At 47.3% G+C, this 15,915-nt stretch overlaps 1 protein-coding gene across 2 annotated transcripts in view; it reads right to left on the bottom strand.

Moving 5' to 3' along the window:
• LOC137534374 (uncharacterized) overlaps window positions 1–9,673 on the bottom strand; it is a 45,498-nt gene extending 35,825 nt beyond the window's left edge. The window contains exons 1-2 of one of the 2 annotated variants that reach the window (XM_068255854.1): window positions 9,287–9,673; window positions 4,282–4,398 (exon numbers count right to left, since the gene is read on the bottom strand). In XM_068255854.1, the coding sequence (XP_068111955.1) occupies window positions 4,282–4,369 (88 nt within the window). In that variant the 5' untranslated portion in view covers window positions 4,370–4,398; window positions 9,287–9,673. The remainder of the gene's footprint in view (window positions 1–4,281; window positions 4,399–9,286) is intronic. The other variant, XM_068255853.1, reaches the window with a different exon arrangement.
• Between the last annotated feature and the right edge of the window lie 6,242 nt (window positions 9,674–15,915).

The following is a 15,915-nucleotide window of genomic DNA, read 5'->3' as shown; positions in this document are numbered from 1 at the left end:
TGGGTGCCCGCAAGGGGCAGATTAGGGTCTAATCTGATGGGTAACAGTGACAGGTGGTGATAGGGGGTGATTGATGGGTAATTAATGGGTGTTTAGAGGAGAGAAGAGATGTAAACACTTGGGAGGTGATCTGATGTCGGATCTGCGGGCGATCTATTGGTGTGGGTGGGTGATCAGATTGCCCGCAAGGGGCAGGTTAGGGGCTGATTGATGGGTAGCAGTGACAGGGGGTGATTGACGGGTGATTGACGGGTGATTGACAGGTGATCAGGGGGGATAGATGCATACAGTACACGGGGGGGGGGGGTCCTAGGGGGGGGGTCTGGGGAGATTCTGAGGGGTGGGGGGGTGATCAGGAGGGAGTAGGGGGCAGATTAGGGACTAAAAAAAAAAATAGCGTTGACAGATAGTGACAGGGAGTGATTGATGGGTGATTAGGGGGGTGAATGGTTGCAAACAGTGGTCTGGGGGGTGGGCAGGGGGGGGTCTGAGGGGTGCTGTGGGCGATCAGGGGGCAGGGGGGGCAGATCAGTGTGTTTGGGTGCAGACTAGGGTGGCTGCAGCCTGCCCTGGTGGTCCCTCGGACACTGGGACCACCAGGGCAGGAGGCAGCCAGTATAATAGGCTTTGTATACATTACAAAGCCTATTATACATACGTGCAGCGGCGATCCGGGTGCTAGTAACCCGCCGGCGCTTCCGAGCGGCCGGCGGGTTACAGCGAACGGTGGGCGGAGCCAGTCCCCGGCGGCTGATCGCGTCACGAATGACGCGATCGTCGCATAGCCACTCCCGCAGCGGCCCCCGCCGATGGGCGTATTGCGGTCGTTTGGGCCCGGACTTTGCCGCCGCCCATCGGCTGGGGGCGGTCGGGAAGTGGTTAATGTGACTGGACCCGAAGGGGCTCAGGGTGGGAAGAGTGGAGCCGACATTAAGTTACTAGTGTTCGCTATGCTGCAATTCAGCTTAGTGCGCTGAGTGCCCACTCCCCTGATTACGCATGCTACACTGCCACTAGTGTGCGTAGCGTGCAGAGAGACAAATTACAGCATGCTGATTCACTAGCGTGCGTAACAGTAGCTAACTCACACTGTTACGCGGTGCTAAGTTTAGTGAATCAAGCCTCGTGTGTTATGAAATGCACACAGAGTCAATCCAACCTAGGACAGGCACACGCTTGTTTCAAGCACCTCTACACTGTCCATTCCGTCCAGGAATCGCATGCCATTAACTTTCGTTCATGTTTGTATGGGCAGCGAGTTGATATGCAGAACTATTCTGCATATAAGACACAGCGTGAATGGACACTTCCGGTTAGATACATACTTATGTAGAGTGAAGGCCCTGAATACCAAAAAGCCTTCCTGGTCCTCAATCTGTCCCGTCATTGCAGCGTTGTCCCCTGTTGATGTTACACAACCGGTTGCGTCTTCAGTACTCCTTGGCAGCCTTCTGAAGTGCTTGCATTCCCAAATAGTTCCAAAGACCAGTGCATCCGTACTGCGCATGTGTAAGCCCAGACTCGTGCATGTTCAGTACTCATGAATTCATCTTTGAAAGTACTTCGCAACGCAAGTAGTTGCAGACGCTGCACAAAGAGTCTCAAAGAGGTATTCGACTTGGCAGGTCTAATAACTTCAACGCAGAGGTGTAGCTATGGGGGGGCAAGGGGGAACATACGTCCCCAGGAGAAACACTGTGAGGGTGCTCAGCATGGCCGCTGCACCCCCATGTGCATGAGAGGCGGCTCACTGGCTGCCCGAAGTGCCCCTGGGGCACATCTAGCTATCTAAAGGAGGGCACATCTGGCTATCTATGGGGGGCACATCTGGCTATCTAAATGGGAGGGAAGGGGGCACATGTGGCTATCTAACCTGGGGCACATTTGGTTATGTGAACAGGGGAAAGGGGCATATTTGGCTATCTAAACGGAGGGGTGGGAAGGGGGGAACATATGGTTATCTATAGGGGGGAAGGGGGCACATATGGCTGCGCACATAGATATTAGCTGCACGTCATTTTGATGAAGGGAGAGTTGAATGATGGCTCACCCTGCTGCCGCACCAATTCCAGGTGTTAATTACTATTCCCCCTCTGTGTCGTAACAACTTGGAGGGAGAAGTAATTCAGGGTCTGGCAATTTAGAATTACCCTGCTACGCGGGCACAGACATAATGACATTACATCTATGGCATTGCACAGGTTAGGCGCAGCGTGGGTTAGAGCGTGTGCGAATTGACCTGCTTTGCATATGGCTATCTAAACAGCATTTGTACACTTGACTCCACCCATGACCATATACTGTTGCATGGCCATGCCCATTTTGTCAAGGGGCGGGGCGAAAAAACTGTTTTCGGCCCTGGGCACTGAAAAGCCTCACTAAACCTCTGTTCAATGGAGTACAGCAGTGAAACGGACCGAGGACCGGGTAGGATCTATGGTATCCAAAGCCCTCCCTCTACATGATTATCTAACCTCAAGCAGTTTTTTTTTCAGGTCAAACCATTAGGGCGGATTCACACTGTGCAAGTTGGATAATGCACCCGTTATAATCTGTGTGAACTGCAATAGCCACTGTGCTCTTTATAACATTCATGCAGGGGACACACTTGACTGTTTTCACCTAAGTGGTGCTGCTTATACTTTCTTCTTTATTAGAATCCCTTTATCGTACACTTCAAGTGACCAGGAAAAGTAGTTTACTATATCAGAACTGGTCATACATTGTACAATTATACACACGCATGGCGACTGAGTTTACTATATCCAGAGATTTACTATATCAGAGTTTTACTATAACAAGATTCTACTGTATTACCAATGGTCACTGACATACAGTAGACTGAATCCCATACAGTTAGTTCAAATTTTTCGTATCCAAAATACAACATTTATTTATGGCTTGTTCAAGATTCACAAGGGGCATGCCCAGTACAAGCCATCTCCAGTGGCGTAGCAAGATGCTTTGGGACCCAGCACAAGTTTTACACAGGACTGTGGAGTCGGAGTTGGAGTCGGAGTCGAGGAGTCAGAGTCGGGGCAATTTTGGGCACCCAGAGTCAGAGTTGAAGTCGTTTATTTCATAAACTGAGGAGTCGGAGTCGGGAGTCAAATGATTTTTGTACAAAATCCACAATCCTGTTAAAGGGAAGGTTCAGGGAGGGTGGGTAAAAAATACAAATCAATTTCCACTTACCTGGGGCTTCCTCCAGCCCGTGGCAGGCAGGAGGTGCCCTCGCCGCCGCCCCGCAGGCTCCCGGTGGTCTCCGGTGGCTGACCCGACCTGGCCAGGCCGGCTGCCAGGTCGGGCTCTTCTGCGCTCCAAGGCCCGGAACTTCTGCGTCCCACGCCGGCGCTCTGACGTCATCGGACGTCCTCCGGGCTCTACTGCGCAGGCGCAGAACTACTGCGCATGCGCAGTAGAGCCCGGAGGACGTCCGATGACGTCAGCGCGCCGGCGTGGGAAGCAGGAGTTCCGGGCCTTAGAGCGCAGAAGAGCCCGACCTGGCAGCCGGCCTGGCCAGGTCGGGTCGGCCACCGAAGACCACCGGGAGCCTGCGGAGCGGCGGCGAGGGCACCTCCTGCCTGCCACGGGCTGGAGGAAGCCCCAGGTAAGTGGAAATTGATTTTTATTTTTTACCCACCCTCCCTGAACCTTTCCTTTAAGTATTAGAGTAAGGAGTCAGAGTCGAGGAGTCTGGGCCATTTTGGGTACCCGGAGTCGGAGTCGTGGTTTCATAAACTGAGGAGTCGGAGTTGGAAGATTTTTGTACCGACTCCACAGCCCTGGTTTTACATTGGAACCCCAAGCATTCTATCCATAACAATTCTTATGGCACAACTAAACCTGCCAAGAACATTCACAGTATGAGAGGTGTAAGTAGAGGAGGGGAACAGTTTGTTAATGATTACCACTATTCAAAGAATATATAGAAGTGATCATTGCCAGCATAGCACTATTGAAGAGCTAATACTGTGGTTGAGGGAGCGCCCCCAGTGGGCTCCTCTGGATCAAGGGCCCTGGTGCAGTCACAACCTCTGCACCCCCTATTGCTGTGCCACTGGCCATCTCGCAAATGTGGATTTTGGAGGCTGAGCCGCTGCAGATATGCAACTGCCCTTTATCCAGAGATGATAAAGGCAGAGTTGCATTACGCAGCCATATTTGTATTTTACTTACTGGAAAACAATGGTCTATACATATTGATGGTAATAAATTCTAGATGGGTCCATGCTGGTCTGTTATCGCTTTTTGCATTTATAAGTGAAAGCTTTGCTATACCTGATGATGAGAGGGTCGGCTGATCGTCCATCATGATATCTTTGTACGGATCCTTTAAATTCTCTGACTCCTCTGTATGTCCGTGCATGCAACAAAGGCGGGACTGTAATGGTCAAACTGAAAGAGCAGAATAAAATAATACAATATTACAATACGTCTACTAGAAGACATAAGGTACACCTCAAACACTATAACGAGTCCTTATTAATAAATAAAATATAACATATGTTGTTCATTGAAAATGTGATTGGATGAAGCTGAAACAATAAATAAAAAATGATAACCCACCCAGCATTTGAGACATCGCCCTCCAATCTCCATTTCCATGACAGGAACAAAAATAATAAGAACAGTATTTATTAAAAGGCATCATTTTTGAAAAAAAAAATAGATACAGCAAATAGAAAACAACAACTTATTTTTTGGCTCCTAGACTTCTGTCAAACACCACCTGACAGATCTCACACTTTAACCTCTACTCCACTCACCCAGCTAATCTGTCTTACCACCCCCCCACCCCTGCTGTGTTTCTCACGTCAGCCAGCCCCTGTCATACCATCCCTACTGTGCTTCCCACGACCCCCTTGCCCCCATACCATCCCTACTGGGTGTTTCCACTCCCCCCCCCCCCCCTCACTTATCTTATCATCCCTACTGTGTGTTTCAACTTCACCCCCTCACCTATCTTACCATCCCTACTGTGCGCTTTCTACTTCTCCCAACCCACCTGTCTTACCATCACATCCATGTGTTTCCACATCAACACACACACCTGCCTTACCAACCATACTGTGTTTCCACTTCACATTGCTCACCTGTCTTACCATCCCCATTATGTTTCCTACGTCATCCAGCTCACCTGTGTTACCATCCCTACTGGGTTTCCCATGTCATCCAGCTCACCTCTCTTACAATTCTTACTCTGTGTTTTCACTTCACATTGCTAACCTATCTTACTATCACTACTGTGTTTCCACGTCATCCAGCTAACCTGCCTTACCATCCCATCTGTTTCCTATGTCATCCATATCACCTGTATTACAATCCCTACTGTATTTCCACTTCACCCAGTTCACCTGTCTTACCATCCCAATCATATGTTTTGCCACACTTGTACTATAAATCTTGTCTACTACTGTGTGCGCCCTAATTTGTCCTTCCATCCCATATGTTTCCTCTCACCCTAGTTTACTAAAATTCCCACAATGTTCTCTTCCTCACTCCAATCATCTCTGCTACCATCCACAGTGTGTCCTCCCTACCACTGGGTTACCATTCTTGCCTTACAACACTGCTCCCCTCTCCACCCTCATGATATGCCTGCATCTGTTATAGCTATCTCTGTTCCTACAACCTGTCCCTAAAAAAAAAAAACCACTGTGTTTTACTCAACTCTTCTATCCTAGTCCCCCTTGACACCTGTGTGGATCACCATACCCTGCTCATGTGCCCTAATCATTTGCTGCTATTCTGGTTCCTCTAACACCCTCCAGTCTTACCTGCTATTATGTTTTGTCTTTTTCTACACATCCTACCTTCTGTCCTGTTGTACCCATCCTGTCCAACCACCTCTCCTGTCCTACCTATATCAAATGTGTAAAGTCCTATTATTAATCCTATTTTATACAATCCAACCTATCACCCTGTTCAGTTCTCTTACTTCCACCCATCCTATCCAACCACCACTCTATTGAGCCTCCAGTTCTGCCCATCTTATCCTACTCACCATGCTGCCCTACCACTTTACTATTACACACACACACACACACACACACACACACACACACACACACACACACACACACACACACACACACAACCCTAGACTGCTCCTTACACATAATGCCCCAGCTGAGCTTTTCCTTTTTTTACTTACCTTTGCCAACTCAGCTCCTACAATTCGTATGTGTTCTACACCCAGACCCCCACTATTCATCTGTTTTACCCCCAGACCCCTACAATTCTCATCTACTCTAACATTCACTAGCAGACTTCATATGTGCCAAGTCACAGAACTTAACAGTCTGCAGTCAGTGCACTTGAGTAAATGTGTAGGGGATAGCAGCAATCTAGACCAGTGGTCCCCAAACTTTTCCGGCCCGGGGACCACTTTCTGACCAAATTTTTCTCCGGGGAACGGCGGGGGGGGGGGGGGGGGGCGGGTGTTTGCACGACCTAGTGTACAGTGTCATGCGCAGCGGGTTATGGGGGGAGGGGGGCTGGGGTACGGCTGCATAGCTAGCATAGTTGCCCCAGTATAGGGAGTGTAGTTGCCCCAGTATGGCTGGTATAGTTACCCCAGTATAGCTAGTATAGTGCCCCAGTATAGCTAGTATAATGACCAGTATAGCTAGTATAGTCCCAGTATGGATAGGTAGTGTCCCAGTATAGTGCCCAGTATGGGTAGGTAGTGCCCCAGTATAGCCAGTAAAGTGCCCAGTATAGCTAGTATAGTGCCCAGTATAGGTAGGTAGTGCCCCAGTATAGTGCCCAGTATAGCTAGTATAGTGCCCAGTATAGGTAGGTATAGAGTGACCAGATTTTTGTAGGTCCAACCTGGGACAGGGAGGGTGGGTGCAAAGGGGGGGGGGCGGCGCACATAGCGCGCCGCGGCGAAAAGTGGGGAGGACTGAAGAGTGCACAGCGCTGAAGACCGGGGGGGGCTGCGGCGCGCGCAGCGGCAAAAATGGGCGTGGCAATGACATTGTATGGGCGGAGCTAACGTAATGATGTAACACCGAGGCATAAGAAAGCAGTGTTTACGCCATGATGTGGACAAACGAGACTTTGCATCATGGGTGTGCAGAAACTGTGTGATGCTAATAGTATACCGTAACCACAAAGCAGCAAACATAGCCATCTATGACCATTAAATAATAAATGCAGTAACAGTTACCCCGGACACCAGAAACTAAATACAATGGGCAACATGTCAGCACAAAATAAACGCAATGCGGGCAAACATGTCAGTACAAAATAAACGCAATGCGAGCAACATGTCAGTACAAAATAAACGCAATGCGGGCAACATGTCAGTACAAAATAAACGCAATGCGGGCAACATGTCAGTACAAAATAAACGCAATGCGGGCAAACATGTCAGTACAAAATAAACGCAATGCGGGCAACCATGTCAGTACAAAATAAACGCAATGCGGGCAACATGTCTGTACAAAATAAAAACGCAATGCGGGCAAACATGTCAGTACAAAATAAACGCAATGCGGGCAAACATTTCACCAGAAAATTACTGCAATGCGGGCAAACATTTCACCAGAAAATTACTGCAATGCGGGCAAACATTTCCCCAGAAAATTAACCCAATGCGGGCAAACATTTTCCCAGAAAAGAAACGCAATGCGGGCAAACATTTCCCCAGAAAAGAAACGCAATGCGGGCAAACATTTCCCCAGAAAAGAAACGCAATGCGGGCAAACATTTCCCCAGAAAAGAAACGCAATGCGGGCAAACATTTCCCCAGAAAAGAAACGCAATGCGGGCAAACATTTCCCCAGAAAAGAAACACAATGCGGGCAAACATTTCCCCAGAAAAGAAACGCAATGCGGGCAAACATTTCACCAGAAAAGAAACGCAATGCGGGCAAACATTTCCCCAGAAAAGAAACGCAATGCGGGCAAACATTTCCCCAGAAAAGAAACAATGCGGGCAAACATTTCACCAGAAAAGAAACAATGCGGGCAAACATTTCACCAGAAAAGAAACGCAATGCGGGCAAACATTTCCCCAGAAAAGAAACGCAATGCGGGCAAACATTTCCCCAGAAAAGAAACAATGCGGGCAAACATTTCCCCAGAAAAGAAACAATGCGGGCAAACATTTCACCTGAAAAAGAAAGCATTTACTCACCTGGCAGAAGTCTCCGGCCTCTGGCGCGCTGCTCCCGGGACCACCTACCTCCTGAAGTCTCTTGCGCTGACCGCCTGGCAGAGCAGGGCTACGGCAAGATGACGCCCGAAGCCCTGTACTGGAGACAAATAGTCTCCAGTACAGGGCTTCGGCAGCCATCTTGCCGTAGCCCTGCTCGCCTGCCGGTGTCGGAACAGACACCGGAAGAGGAGGCTGGAGCGGGGCTGCGGACAATGAACTGGCACGGCGTCTATAGACGCCGCTGCCTGTTCATAAGCATAGAGTGGCCAGAGTCCCGAGGCCGGGACGTCCCGCTGCTGAAAGCGGGACGTTTCCCGGGACCTCATGCAGCCTGGGACAGCGGACCCCGAATCCGGGACGTGTCTCGGGCAATCCGGGACGTCTGGTCACTCTAGGTAGGTAGTGCCCCAGTATAGTGCCCAGTATAGCTAGTATAGTGCCCAGTATAGCTTCCTAGTATGGGTAGGTAGTGCCCCTCCGCCGCTCCTGTTACCTTATCATGAGCGGGCGGCCGCTTGTCCGATTAGATTCCCCCGTAGCCGCTCTCCTCAGTGGCATCTCCTATTACAGCAGCGCTCTCGGCGGCTGCTGTGATGAGCAGGAAGCAGTACAGCGGCTTCCTGTAGCGGCGATATGTATCGCCGTTACCATGGGAACCGCTGTACCGCTTCCTGCTCATCACAGCAGCCGCCGAGCGCGGCTACGGGGGAATCTAATCGGACATGCGCCGCCCGCTCATGATAAGGTAACAGAAGCGGCGGCCGCGGGGAGGAGCGAGAGGCCAGACCTGCCACGGCCGGGTGGTTGGGAACCCCTGCCGTACGGCACACCAGGCAACATCTCGCGGCACTCCGCGGCACACTAGGAACAGCGGTTGAAAAACACTGACCATTTCTTCTCTTTTGGTGCAGTTGCAATTATATTGGTCTTGCTAAATGTGTTCTTCCTCTCCCTGTTTATTGGTCTCTTACCCCCAGTTTCATACTTGTTCCCTGTACAAGGAGCACCATTTTGTTAGTTTTCTCATAAGAATGGCAGCAACGCTTACATGATATCAACCAACATTATAAATTAAGCCCGTCTCACCCTAAAATAGTGATTAGCAATAGTTAATACCTGCAGTCTAGAGCCGACAACCTTGAGGTTCCTCCCCTTCTTTTGTGCCTCCCTTTGTCTACAACAAAATGGCTTTCGTACCTAGTATTAAGAGGATATATAAAACGTAAAATGGTCATTAGCTTGAGAAACGTTTTAATAAAACCGTCGCTGGTTTTAATCAAGAAATTAGTGTTTCAAGTCATTTGGCAAGATGTTCTTGTCGCATTTTGGCATTTACAGGAAGCAGGAAGTAGCCTGGCAGCTGTGGAACGCACGGAAAGGAAGTGCAGGGACCATAGAGAAGAGGTGGGCGGGGTTGTTTCTTGCCGATGTACAGCGATTTTGGAAGAGCTGTTTTAATATTACTGAAAGGGCAAAGTGCTGTATTCCACATTATATTAGGGGCATTATAGCGCTTCACAACCACCAACGATATTCCAGCTGGAATTTAACTGTAGGTTGGAAAAGGGGAAGGAAATGTTGCCAGTTTTCGGGAAACTTCGGCGATTTCGTTAAACTGGCTGTATGATTGGTCTCCTGCTTACGTCATGTGCTTGAGTTGATATAGGGGCGTTACTACATCACATGTGTGCTAATATATTTTAGAAATATTACAGGTCAGTTGTGTAAAATTTGTCAAAATGTAGACAGACCTAGCTTCAAACATATACCAGCAGATGTTAAATCCTCAGTAGCTATTGTTGAAATTTTATTCATGTTAATCATTTTCTATAAACTTGCAATTGTTTTACAAATTACCTTTCCATTTAAATTTTCAGCCATTTAGGGTCTGTTCACACTAGAGGTAAAAATGATGTGTTTAACCGAACGCAGTCAAACGCAAAAATGGCAGTGAATACATCCCATGTTATCAATAGGATGTGTTTGCACGGTCAAACAGAGCGTAAATGCACCACGCCAATCGCAATCATGAATTGAACGAATGGACAGTGTCCATTCTCACTAGGCTTTCAGCCATATGGAAAATGCTACCTTTCCCGTAGAAATTTTGGCACCTCTGACCAGGAAGTATAGGGCTTTCCATTGGTTTGCAAAAGAACCAATGGAAATCTTCCTGCAACAGAGAAAAGTCTCATTGGTTCACGTAAACCAATGTGAATCCTCCCTGATGCTAAGTAGGATTCACATTTTTTTTTACAAACTATCAGAAAGCCACATGCTTCCTGGTTTCTGGGTGAGCGGGGGACAAGAAAAACGCCGGAAATACTGGTGAACGAGTGGCGACGCAAATGTGCCAGTATGAACAGTGCCAGGGCATCCGCTTACAGTGCCATTTATGCATACACTGCATTTGCGGTATAGTGTGATGTAGATTGGATGGGAAGGAGGCATGGCAAAAAAAATCAAAACACTTAAAAAATGTTTAAAAGGTAAAGAAATATGTTCAGGTTGAAACTGCACACCGTATGGTAAGCACCGATAAATCAGGTAGGGTGTTGAGACGGACAATGGTTCACCATTCCACCTTGCTTAAGCAAATCAATTCACTAATTGTCAGCACACCAACATTTTGCAAAACGGTTTATTAATATTCAAGAGGAGAATCCAACGTGTAGGGAAGTCGTAGCATCCCTTTTTGAAGGACAACAAAAATGTGCCTATATTACGACGTGGTCCAGAACTCCGCACTCACCAACAGGCAATGTGCTTGGCGATGGGTGAGTGCTGAGTTCTGGACTTTGCCGTAATCTGATATTGGCACATTCTTTGTTGAGCTTGAAAAAGGGGATGCTAGGATGTCTTGAATTGTTGAATTCTCATCTTGGCTATTAACTGTTTTGCAAAATGTTGGTGTGCCAACAATTAGTAAGTTAAAATCTAAGAAGAACTTACATCAAAAGATGAGACATAATTGGGGTAAAAAAACAAAACAAAAAAAAAAAACATTGGGGTAAAAAATAATTTTGTTGGGCAGCCTCCTTCCCTCTCAAAATAAGAGAAAAGGGTCCGACCACACAGTGCATCATAGCTTCCTGTGCTTAGGGCCGAGTAGCTACAGATCAGAGTTCCCCTGACTCCTGTCCACTGCCAAAAGTGTCTACGATGGGCACATTAAAGGTCCAAGCTGAGCCATGGAGCAATAGCAGTAGGTGCATGGTGTGATCTATCTTTTCTATGCTTTAACACACCACCTAACAAAAGACTGCTGCAGACCAAGTACACATCTTCATGGCAATGGAATTCTCTGATGACAGAGGACTTAAAGGATCTGCTGCTAACAATGTGGGGCCGGATACTACAGGGAAAGCTTCAGAGGTATTACTGGATCCAGGCCTCGATGGCTCAGAGCCGTTTTGGTAACAAAAGTGTGGCCAGCACAATATTATGCCAGTATTATAAATCTTATAAACCAGTGTACTACACTCTGGAATTTGATTTTGCATTCCTCTACCCCTGCTCCATTACTTAACAAAGATCAGAACCCCTTATGCCTTAATAATGGACCACAACTGTTTAAATATTATCCTCCCAGGGCTACACCTCCCATAGGGAAGAATGGAGGAGTGAGGTTTAGTTGCAGGCATACCTATAATGAAGTGCCGGGAAATTTGGGTGAAGCTGACAAACAACGCATCCTTCTGCAAAAGTCCCGGTGGCATTAATTACTATTCTCTCTCCAGGTTGCCGTGGACACTGGGTAAATACATAATTTGTCTTACAGCTATTGCTGGCATCCGAATTATGCTATTTTATTGTAATTTGGGCTCTGTCTTTTGACAGTGCCACTTTAGCCGTAATTCCTATTATGGCCTACGGCGGCTCCGGCTCTACCAAAATCTTTGTTACTGTTTTTAATGACTTCAAGCTGCAGGTCCAATGCAGTGCTGTCTGTCCTGCAACCCTCTCACAGGTTGCACAATGCGCGTTCCCATCGTCCATCCTCTATCTGCTATCAGACAGACTGTAGTGGAGTTGGAGGAGTGTGTTGTTTGCACTGTGGGAGGGCAGATCCCTGCTATGATGCAGCTGCCTTCCTTCAGAAGACAACAGGGTCCCGGCTGAAAGCTTCAGTGTCACTTTATTGGGAGTATGAAAGGGAAATCGTGAGAATCTAACAAGGGTTTGGCTTTAATGGCCTAACAAGTCCAGAGATGTAGTGGTAAATAAACATCAGTGCATCAGTCAGGTGGAAGGGTGTTCAAATGTTTGTATATGTCACAATTTAAGCTTTATTATTTTCCAGGTTGTTAAATACAGCAAATGAAAAGTAACCATACACAAAGAGTTGCAGAACTAAGCCATAATCCCGTTTTGGTTTTTGCAGGGTAGATCTTATGTAAAAGAAGAATAGGAACTCATGGACCAACAGAGACTTTCTATTGTGTGGACATAATACTGGGTGGTGTACAGACATATACAGGTCCTTCTAAAAAAATTAGCATATAGTTAAAGTTTATTATTTTCTGTAATGTACTGATAAACATTAGACTTTCATATATTTTAGATTCATTACACACAACTGAAAAAGCCTTTTATTGTTTTAATATTGTTGATTTTGGCATACAGCACATGAAAACCCCAAATTCCTATCTAAAAAAATTAGCATATCATGAAAAGGTTCTCTAAACGAGCTATTAACCTAATCATTTGAATCAACTAATTAACTCTAAACACCTGCAAAAGATTCCTGAGGCTTTTAAAATCTCCCACCCTGGTTCATTACTCAAAACCGCAATCATGGGTAAGACTGCCGACCTGACTGATGTCCAGAAGGCCATCATTGACACCCTCAAGCAAGAGGGTAAGACACAGAAAGAAATTTCTGAACGAATAGGCTGTTCCCAGAGTGCTGTATCAAGGCACCTCAGTGGGAAGTCTGTGAGAAGGAAAAAGTGTGGCAGAAAACGCTGCACAATGAGAAGAGGTGACCGGACCCAGAGGAAGATTGTGGAGAAGGACCGATTCCAGACCTTGGGGGACCTGCGGAAGCAGTGGACTGAGTCTGGAGTAGAAACATCCAGAGCCACCATGTACAGGCGTGTGCAGGAAATGGGCTACAGGTGCCGCATTCCCCAGGTCAAGCCACTTTTGAACCAAAAACAGCGGCAGAAGTGCCTGACCTGGGCTACAGAGAAGCAGCACTGGACAGTTGCTCAGTGGTCCAAAGTGCTTTTTTCGGATAAAAGCAACTTTTGCATGTCATTCGGAAATCAAGGTGCCAGAGTCTGGAGGAAGACTGGGAGAGGGAAATGCCAAAATGCCTGAAGTCCAGTGTCAAGTACCCACAGTCGTTGATGGTCTGGGGTGCCATGTCAGCTGCTGGTGTTGGTCCACTGTGTTTTATCAAGGCCAGGGTCAATGCAGCTAGCTATCAGGAGATTGCGGAGCACTTCATGTTTCCATCTGCTGAAAAGCTTTATGGAGTTGAAGATTTCATTTTTCAGCATGACCTGGCACCTGCTCACAGTGCCAAAACCACTGGTAAATGGTTTACTGACCATGGTATTACTGTGCTCAATTGGCCTGAGACGCAAGACCCAACACTCTGGATGAGCTTAAAGGGACAGTGTAGGGGGTTCGGGGGGAAATGAGTTGAACTTACCCGGGGCTTCTAATCTAAGACATCCTGTGCCCGCGCAGCCACTCACCGATGCTCTGGTCCCGCCTCCGGTTCACTTCTGGAATTTCAGACTTTAAAGTCTGAAAACCACTGCGCCTGCCTTACCGTGTCCTCGATCCCACTGATGTCACCAGGAGCATACTGCGCAGGCCCAGTACGGTCTGCGTCTGTGCAGTGAGATTGAGGACATGGCAACGCAGGTGCAGTGGTTTTCAGACTTTAAAGTCTGAAATTCCAGAAGTGAACTGAAGGCGGGGCCGGAGCATCGGTGAGTGGTTGCGCGGGCACAGGACTTCTGCGGGGGACCATTAGAAGCCCTGGGTAAGTTCAACTCATTTTCCCCCGGCCCCCCTACACTGTCCCTTTAAGGCCGCTATCAAAGCATCCTGGGCCTCCATAACACCTGAGCAGTGCCACAGGCTGATTGCCTCCATGCCACGCCGCATTGAAGCAGTCATTTCTCCAAAAGGATTCCCGACCAAGTATTGAGTGCATAACTGAACATAATTATTTGAAGGTTGACTTTTTTTGTTTTAAAAAGACTTTTCTTTTATTGGTCGGATGAAATATGCTAATTTTTTGAGATAGGAATTTTGGGTTTTCATGAGCTGTATGCCAAAATCATCAATATTAAAACAATAAAAGGCTTGAACTACTTCAGTTGTGTGTAATAAATCTAAAATATATGAACGTCTAATGTTTATCAGTACATTACAGAAAATAATGAACTTTATCACAATATGCAAATTTTTTTGGGAAGGACCTGTGTATATATATATACATATATATATATATATATATATATATATATATATACATTATATATGTGTAATTGTTTTTTTTCTGCCGCTTAACTGCAGTCATAAAACCCCTTAACCTCTTGCCGACCGCGTCACGCCAGTAGGCGTGGCCGCGGCGACAGCCCCAGGACCGCCTAACGCCAATTGGCGTAAAGTCCTGGGGCTCTGTTTTGCAGGAGATCGCGCGCAGGCTGCGCGCGCATCTCCTGCTTGGGGGGCGGAGCTCCGCCCCGCCTTCAGTCTCCGAGCGGCTATTGCCGCTCGGGAGACTGTTAGACGGCGTGATCGCCGTCTATTTACTCTGTGCAGCGCTGCGATCAGCAGCAGCGCTGCACTGGGGACAGCTGTGTGACACGGCTGTCCCCATGGGGGACAAGAGAGCGATCGGCTCTCATAGGCAGAAGCCTATGACAGCCGATCGCCGTAATTGGCTGGCTGTGGGGAGGGAGGGAGCGAGGGAGGGAAGGGATTTAAAGGAAGAGGGTTTTTTTTTTAAATACGGCAACACAAATATTTATTAAACAAAAAATAAACATGGGGGGAGCGATCAGACCCCACCAACAGAGAGCTCTGTTGGTGGGGAGAAAAGGGGGGGGGGGGGGATCACTCGTGTGCTATGTTGTGCGGCCCTGCAGCTTGGCCTTAAAGCTGCAGTGGCCTTTTAAACTAAAAATTGCCTGGTCACTAGGGGGGGTTAGCCCTGCAGTCCTCAAGAGGTTAAAGAGAACCTGTACTGAGTAAAAATATTTAAAATAAACACATGAGGTAACTTCAAATGAACATTGCATAGTTCCCTTGCCATCAGTTCCTCTCAGAGGCTCACCATTTTCTTCTGACAATAATCCCTTCCAGTTCTGACAATATTTTGTCAGATCTGAAATATATCAGTTGCTGTCAGTTATAGCTGAGAGGAAAACTGATGTACCAAGTAATGTCCATATTTCCCTATGGCTCAAGTGGGCGATGTTACAGTTTAACTGTGTGCTGACCAGAAAGCTGTTATGGGTAATGGCCATTTTCAAAATGGAGGACGGAAAATTTCCTTGATCACAGTGAACAAATAGGATGCAAAACAGGAGAAAGACACTGAGGAGTAGACTACATGGAAGGTATGTATCACTTGTGTATGCTTATTTTGACTTTTAATTTTCAGTTTAGGTTTTCTTTAAGGACCAGACACTTTTTTCCACTCAGACCACTGCAGCTTTAACGGTTTATTGCTCGGTCATACAACCTACCATCTAAATGAATGTTACCTACTTTTA

This window comes from Hyperolius riggenbachi, chromosome 10 (genome assembly GCF_040937935.1).
Source record: "Hyperolius riggenbachi isolate aHypRig1 chromosome 10, aHypRig1.pri, whole genome shotgun sequence".
Lineage (NCBI taxonomy): Eukaryota > Metazoa > Chordata > Amphibia > Anura > Hyperoliidae > Hyperolius > Hyperolius riggenbachi.
The sequence above is the reverse complement of the archived record's forward strand: the minus strand, read 5'-3'. Positions and strand labels throughout refer to the sequence as shown.